This window comes from Bidens hawaiensis, unplaced genomic scaffold (assembly GCF_021521415.1).
Source record: "Bidens hawaiensis isolate Kalapana, Puna unplaced genomic scaffold, B.hawaiensis_p1.1 tig00002273_1, whole genome shotgun sequence".
Taxonomy (NCBI): domain Eukaryota; kingdom Viridiplantae; phylum Streptophyta; class Magnoliopsida; order Asterales; family Asteraceae; genus Bidens; species Bidens hawaiensis.
The window spans coordinates 87250-95389 of record NW_027491121.1 but is presented as its reverse complement, the minus strand read 5'-3'; the positions used below and the strand labels follow the sequence as shown (position 1 = coordinate 95389).

The following is an 8140-nucleotide window of genomic DNA, read 5'->3' as shown; positions in this document are numbered from 1 at the left end:
CTCACGCGCCCCCACTCGCAGGCGTAGGTCAACATAAGCGCGACACGTGTTCCTGACACTGTATGAGGAGACGTGAAAAGCCACTGTAGCACCTCGAGCACACGAAAGGTCTGACACATAACGTCTCCATCTCTGATGCATGTCAACACCAACCAACCACGTGCATTGACGATTCGTTTTAACCAAAGGGATGGAATTTCACGCAACGCGTGTACAAGAAAAGAAAAAGAAAAAACAAACCCTATTGAAAAAGCAAACTATTAAGTTTAATATCTATCTTACCTCTCTCGCGCGAGACAAGACACACATTAGACTGGGGGGGCTTGAAGGGGTATGCACCCGCCTTAACATCGAGCGGGGCGGGTCAACCCACAAGATATAGACAAGAGGCTTGAAATCAGGATGTCATGAAGACACAAAGCTAAAACCTATGCGCAAGCGCATGAAACATCTGCGCGTGGCGCATATCACATATGCACACAACACACACATTTAGTGTGAGAATAAAGAGAAGACCTTGCGCATCCACGGGATAGGCGCATAAAGGCCGCGCGTAAGCGACACACAACAAATGAGACAATAGTCTAATCCAAATCAGGATAAGGACAACCATGATTGTACTCATCAGACAACCTTCCAGAAGGTATCTTTTAAGGAATAAAGAATGTGCTGATGTTGACAGCTGCCAATGAAGGGTGGACAACTCAGCAAAGCCCATGTGCCACCGCGTGATGGCACATGGGTCAGGTGAAATACCTTGGTCAGAGAATAATCAATGAAAAAGCACCAGGTGCCCTAAGTACACGTGGCGCGAAGCAATAGGAGGAGGCCAAAAAGGCCCTAATTGGGTCTGAGCCCAATCATTGGAAACCCTAATACTATAAATACCACACCACCTCCACAGTTGGAGGCAGACAAGAAAATATATTCTAAGTCCTTTACTCATTTTCAGATTCTGATTATCCTCTCCTACAATATCTGATTCTCACACCGGAGGGTTACCCCAAAGAGGACCCCTCTGTCCCTTTCTGAGGGGTAAGCTCACGGTACTGTTCGTTTTGTAGGTGGAAGAACTCGTATCTCGGAAAACCATCGGTGATATAGCACACTCGTACCCGAGGAACGTTGGTCGTATACAAGTAAGTCGATACACGCTTCTTCACCTAGATTTCTTTGCTTGCCCGAGTGAATATAACTATTATGCTATGCCTTCATATTCAACACTCCAAACACTAATATAATTGATTTTTCAACCATGTTAATATTTATGAATATCTAAAGGAAAATTACAAAAAGTGTTCATAATGGATTATAATTTATTTTCATATGAAAATGTTACTTCTAACTCCACGTACCAATCATTATTATTTGTTTTACATACAAGAACCTCGTAAAAAAAATTCCGACAATCTAGGTGGAAATTTCATAGAAAACTACGTAATTGTCTTACTCAAACACACTTAACTTGAAGTTCCCCTTTATCAACAGCTGCATCCGAAACAAGTTGATGGTACTCAATGTGAGTCATTTCTTACAAATTTTATGTTTGGTTATCCGGATGAAAACTTCTTACATCACTAATCATAAGAGCCAAATTACATATTTGGAATATGGTAGAGTGTTCAATATTCAGTTTGAAACTGATTAAATCATTAAATTGAACATAAGCTGTTTATAAAGAGCCAAAATCACATATATTGTTCCAAGTCTTACGCCTTCTTAACCAACTGAGCTACACGACGGATTTGGGTTTTGGGTTCCAAAAAATTATTCCGTTTAGAATCAAATAACAAATAATGGTTATTTTAGTTTACTGTTGAGTTCAATTCAATAACAAATTATTTAACATAAAATTGCAGAATACAAAGACGATACCATGACAACATACCTAGATTTCTTTGCTTGCTAAAATGAATATATATTATTAGTTACGGTTGCATGCATGTTCAACACTCAAAACACTAATATAATTGATTTTTCAACCATATTAATATTTATGAATATCTAATAGAAAATAGTAACAAGGAGTGTTCATAATTATTATTTTCACATGAAAGGTAAGAATGTTATGTCCAACAACTATTATTTATTTTACCAACGGAACTTTATAAACTTTTTCAGAAATTTCATGGAAGATCGTCTAGTTGGTTTCACTCAAACATATTTAACTTGAAGTTCTCCTTTCATCAACAACTAATGCATCCAAAACGAGTTGATGATATTTGATGTTGGCCATTCCTCCGGATTACTCTCACTTCTCAAGTCTAATCGAAACATTAATGTAACTTTCAAGGTGTCATCACTTCCACAAGTGATGTATCAAAAATATGTTGATAGAATTTATGATCTTGTATTCATCATAAACAAAACATCAAAAAAACGATAATTAAATCATACGGATTAACTATTGTAACTAACTACTTTTTGGAATATGTTAGAGCGTTCAATAACGGTTTCAAATCTAAGCCATTTAAAACTAAATTAGTTTAAAATGAAACCTAATTACATATACAGTTTTAAATCGAGACCTAATTGTGTTTTCGATTCCAAAACATGAACTTTGTTCAAACCAAATAACAGATAACGGTCATTTAAGCTTCGTCTAACGGTCATTTAAGCTTCGTCAGTTAGCTCAATTCTTGAAAAAAAATTACCTTAATCTTATTTAGCCCAAATCAAATAACAAATAACTGTTATTCAGTTACCTCAGTCGAAAACCAAACCCGATTCGAATACAATTTCCGATTCGGTTTTAAATTATATAAACTTGGTTTCGTTTCAAACCATCTAAATTCTATTCGTTCAATTTTCATCTAAGAAAACTTAAAGTCTAGAAACCGAACTAAATCGAGCCGAACCAAACGGAATAACGTATAAGATATCCATGGAATATACTCAATACATGATACATAAATAGCCGACATACTAGAAATAAACCTACGATATTATTATAAGACATTTACATATCTTTGTATTTTTATGTTGCAAAAAAATAATCAGAAAATAAGACACTGAAGAAAACGTAAATAAAAGGACGTTGAAGTAGTAGTAGGATAATAACTTAACTGGAGTGTATTCCACCACGATACCAAATTATCTCAGTCTCACACCCTTCAATTTTCATCAGGTAATTCTCAATTCTAACCATCTTTTTGGTCTTAAACTGAAGATCAATTCATGGGTTTTGTTTATAATCAGCATCTGTTTGGATTTGTGGAGTGATCTGGTGTTTGATTTAGCTGAATTTGCGGTGGGTATGGCAAAATTTACGATAATTGTCAGTGTTTTATACCTTTGTTAACTATATTATGTGTGCACACCAGGTGTTTGTGTTTATGCCGATGTGAAATTTTCAGTTAGAACCCCAGCGGCCGACACTGCGATTTCTCCGTAGTTGGATTTAATATTGTTTTTTGAATTGATTAAAAGGTGGGGTTTTAAATTATATTCATAGAAATGGAACAAGATTGAATCTTGGGTCTTTTCATTAGTTAAAAGTATTTGTTAAAACGAATCTTTCTCTTGTTTTGCTCTTTATCGTATTGGATTGACCCGATTTTAGCAATCCGAGATAATAAAGTTTTTGCGGACGGATATTTAACTGACTTTGTTGGAACAATATTGAAACTTGGTTACTGTTTCGTGATTGTAGATAAATATATACCTATTTGATATTATTATATATTCACTTGTCTTGTATACATTTGCTTTACCATAGTGGTCCCAAATAAGATAATTTAGTGTGTATAACTTTTAGTGCCTTATCTTCTTGAATCCCGATGACGTCACACGAGCGAGAAACCAATCAAACATGATAATATAATTACAAGCTAGACGGATCTCATTTTATTTGCGGATAACTTGTTTGGAAATTTATTAACTCTATTAAGAAAATCAGAATCAACACGGAATCTTCTAGTTTTAAGTTGATTTATGCTAAAGTTTCGTGATTTTTTACATTTGTAGAATGGGAACAACTAGTGAAACAAAGTACGGGTCATTCACCTATGAGAACCTCGAGAGGGAACCGTATTGGCCATCAGAAAAACTTAGGATTTCCATAACAGGCGCGGGTGGGTTCATTGCATCACACATTGCGAGGCGTTTAAAAACCGAGGGCCACTACATCATTGCTTCTGATTGGAAGAAAAATGAGCACATGCCAGAAGACATGTTTTGTCATGAGTTCCATCTTGCTGATCTTCGTGTGATGGATAATTGCTTGAAAGTGACTGAAAACGTTGATCATGTGTTTAATTTGGCTGCTGATATGGGTGGCATGGGGTTTATTCAGTCAAATCACTCTGTTATTATGTATAATAACACGATGATTAGCTTTAACATGCTCGAGGCTGCAAGAATCAGTGGAGTCAAAAGGTCGGTCAACATAATTGTTACGATTCTAAATATTTATTTCTGTTGCTTTTGGAATTATGTTATTTCTAAAACGTTCGATCATGTTTCCTTATTTAAGCACGCCAATATCCCCTTTACAAGAAGCCATGTCATATATTGATTTATTATGATGGTAATGGTCAAAGAGGTCATTTTTAACCAAAAAAAACTTTCCAAATGATAGGATATGTCTCAAAACTTTCCTAAAGTTTGATTATATGTGAAATATCTAAAACACCCTTTACTAGAAGCTATGTCGTTGATTGATTTGTTATGATGATAATGGGCAAAAATGTCATTTTAATCCAAAAACTTTCCAAATGATGAATATGTCTCAAAATTTTCCTGAAGTTTGATTATTTGTGAAATGTCTAAAATACCCTTTATGAGAAGCTTTGCTATCTATTGATTTGTTATGATGATAATGGGCAAAAAGGTCATTTTTTAACCTAAAAACTTAGATTATTTTTGAAATTGTCTAAAATACCCTTTACAAGAATCTATGTCATCTATTGATTGTTATGATCATAATGCACAAAAAGATCATCTTTAACCTAAAAGCTTTCCAATTGAAGGGACGTGTGTCTCAAAAGTGAATTGTTCCAATTTTTAACCTAAAGTTGTTTATCTGACAATTTGTAAAAGTATTGCATGTTTCTGACTCTCATGTTACATTATATAGGTTTTTCTATGCCTCTAGTGCTTGCATTTACCCTGAGTTTAAGCAGTTGGAAACTAATGTGAGCTTGAAGGAATCTGACGCGTGGCCTGCTGAGGTTATTAATTGATAAAAAATCACAAATTATTTCTTTTTCTTTTTTTAATTAACTTTTAGTTTGATAAACTATTAAAATTGCATTTTAGCCTCAAGACGCGTACGGTTTGGAGAAACTAGCAACCGAGGAGTTGTGCAAGCACTACACTAAAGACTTTGGAATCGAGTGCAGAATCGGACGCTTTCATAACATTTATGGACCATTCGGCACATGGAAAGGTACCATTAGTTTTGAAATAAGTTCAATACCAATAAAAGGATAATCTTTTAATAAACGAAGTGCAAAAATGGAATATCACATTTTAATCTTGCAGGTGGGAGGGAGAAAGCACCCGCTGCTTTCTGTAGAAAAGCGCTTACGTCAACCGATAAGTTTGAAATGTGGGGAGACGGGTTGCAAACCCGATCTTTTACTTTCATTGATGAGTGTGTTGAAGGTGTTTTAAGGTGCTTGTTTTTTGTTATTGTTAAGTTGTACATCATGCAACTATGCAAAGGAAGTTATTGTTAACTGCATTGTGTGTTAACACTTAACAGGTTGACAAAATCTGACTTTCGTGAGCCCGTGAATATTGGAAGTGATGAGATGGTAAGTATGAATGAAATGGCAGAAATTGTTCTTGGTTTCGAGGATAGGAAGCTTCCGATTCACCACATTCCTGGCCCGGAAGGTGTGCGTGGCAGAAACTCGGATAATACTTTGATCAAAGAGAAGCTTGGGTGGGCCCCCACCATGAGATTAAAGGTAATCTTTTTAATATTTATTGGTAGCAAAATAGGCAAGTTGGATAACATGTGCTTTTTTGGTATGAGTTGGGTTAACGTGAAACGTTTTTGAAAATATTTACGTTTTAAATAATTAGTGTCGGTTATGATTACAAAGCTATATACTTTAGATTATAACATAGTCTTTTGAAAGGTTTATGCATCAAAAGTAGGTTGAGTTTCGACCAGTTTCCTTTAGTTATTTTTTTTTCTTGATTGGCCCTTTGAGATAAAACACAACCCATCAAGACATACGTCTATGTATGCGTATGTGTGTATTATGTGCATACATACATATATGTAAGAGGGAGTACTGATCAAATTGGAACTAAGAAACATGCTGAGAACTGTGAGAACCACATAATTCTCTTGTACCTCTTGCTTTAAGTGTTATACAGAAGACGGTTACAAAACCGCCCATCACTATCTCATTAAATTATTTATGCACAACATACAAGCGATTTATGTGGTTCTTGCATTTCTCAACATAAAATTGGTTATGAAAAGAATGTGTCCCTGTATGTATGTAACTATGTATACATAAATAAGAATTCTTCAAAATGTTTGCTCGAATTTGTCCATTTATAAACGAGTTGTGCCAGGCTAGAGCCAAGGTAAGCTTGCTCATTTGGCTCGTTTAAGTTAAGCCCACATTGTAATGTTATATGTTATAACTCATTTCCACTTATAAATAAGCCCACATGAAAGTCCATAAGCCCACTACACACCACCCTATTATTAATTAATTAACTTAAAAAATAAGATAAATATCAAATATTAAACAACATGGCTCAAGGCTCACTAATAAATAAGCCCACATGAAAGTCCATAAGCCTACTACAGACCACCCTAATTTTAATTTACATAAATAACAAAATAAATATTAGTTTTAGTTTAAACAAGATGCCTCAAGGCCCAAGCTCAAAGCCTCAAACTTCCACTCGTTAAGAAAAATGAGCCAGGCCAAGCTAGCTCGTTTAACTTCGAGCCCGAACCAAAGCTGCCCGGCTTGCTCATTAAGCATCCTCATATGGACAAGCAAGTAGTTTTTTGACTTTTCAAAGTCAACCTCTATGCATAATTGTTTCCAATTGATGATGTCTTTCGATTCACGCACTTTTAATTATGATGAAATGTATGCAGGATGGATTGAGAATCACATATTTCTGGATCAAGGAACAAATTGAGAAAGAAAGAGGTGAAGGTTTTGACCTTTCGGTTTACGGGTCATCTAAAGTCGTTGGGACCCAAGCCCCGGTTCAACTAGGTTCGCTCCGGGCAGCTGATGGCCAAGAGTAAAAGTGTGATAATTCTAATGTCTTAAATTCATGATTATTGTGTTTCTTGTTTTGTTGATGCATGCATATTTATTTATTTGGATGTGTAATCTTTGTAGCTATGTATGAGCTCTACTACTTCTGTGTGAACTGTGGTTGTTTATTTATTACTGTCATCTGGTTTCTGTTTTTGTTATAAAGGATGTCGTTTTCTACTTCATAGGTGATAATCATGAGAAGTTATGTTTATGTAGAAAATCAAATACATAAAGGTTATAATTTTGCATACAAAAATACAATAAAGATGACATTTTTAATAAAATTTCTTGATTTTAGTATATACATTTTACCAGAAAATAGTAAAAAATGTTGGCTTATCATAAACTATTGACATTATTTTTAATTTGAAGACGAGGAACTATGTTAATTTTACGGAACCCCGAAGTCGTCTTTTAAGTCTTTGTGTTGGAATGATCGGTGTAATTCTCATTTTAGTTGTGTTTTTGACCTTTAGCTTCTTGCTTGTGCCGTTTTATCAAAAGTTATCATTCAAAAAAAAACAATAATGATTTTACAAAGAGTTTCTTCACAACTACTTTCGGTTCTCGAATTAAATGCATGTTCTTAACATAGATTAATTTGGCATACGAGTTATGACATTACACATTGGTTCGGTTAATGTCATTTTCTTTAGTTATAAAGATTTATGATAATATGATGAACGTGAAAGAAGAAACATAAGGTGACCCATTAATATTTATTGAAAATCGATATAGTTACAATAACCCGAATAATCAAAATTTTGATTGAATTGTTTGAACTACTATATTCAATACGTCAATTGAATAGAAAAGAGGTTGTCATTGTTACGTATAGAATGAATAGTTTATAGTTGTGTGAACATGTATCGTTTTGGTAATTATTGGTA

The 8140-nt window shown here is 34.6% G+C and overlaps 1 protein-coding gene across 1 annotated transcript; it reads left to right on the top strand.

Moving 5' to 3' along the window:
- The first annotated feature begins 2986 nt into the window (after nt 1–2986).
- LOC143614085 (GDP-mannose 3,5-epimerase 2-like) lies at nt 2987–7430 on the top strand. The gene is made up of 7 exons (XM_077087619.1): nt 2987–3127; nt 3967–4377; nt 5078–5171; nt 5260–5389; nt 5485–5617; nt 5708–5915; nt 7079–7430. Exons 2-7 carry the CDS (start codon nt 3968–3970, stop codon nt 7232–7234), a joined length of 1131 nt encoding a protein of 376 aa, XP_076943734.1. The 5' UTR covers nt 2987–3127; nt 3967; the 3' UTR covers nt 7235–7430.
- The last annotated feature ends 710 nt before the right edge of the window (nt 7431–8140 follow it).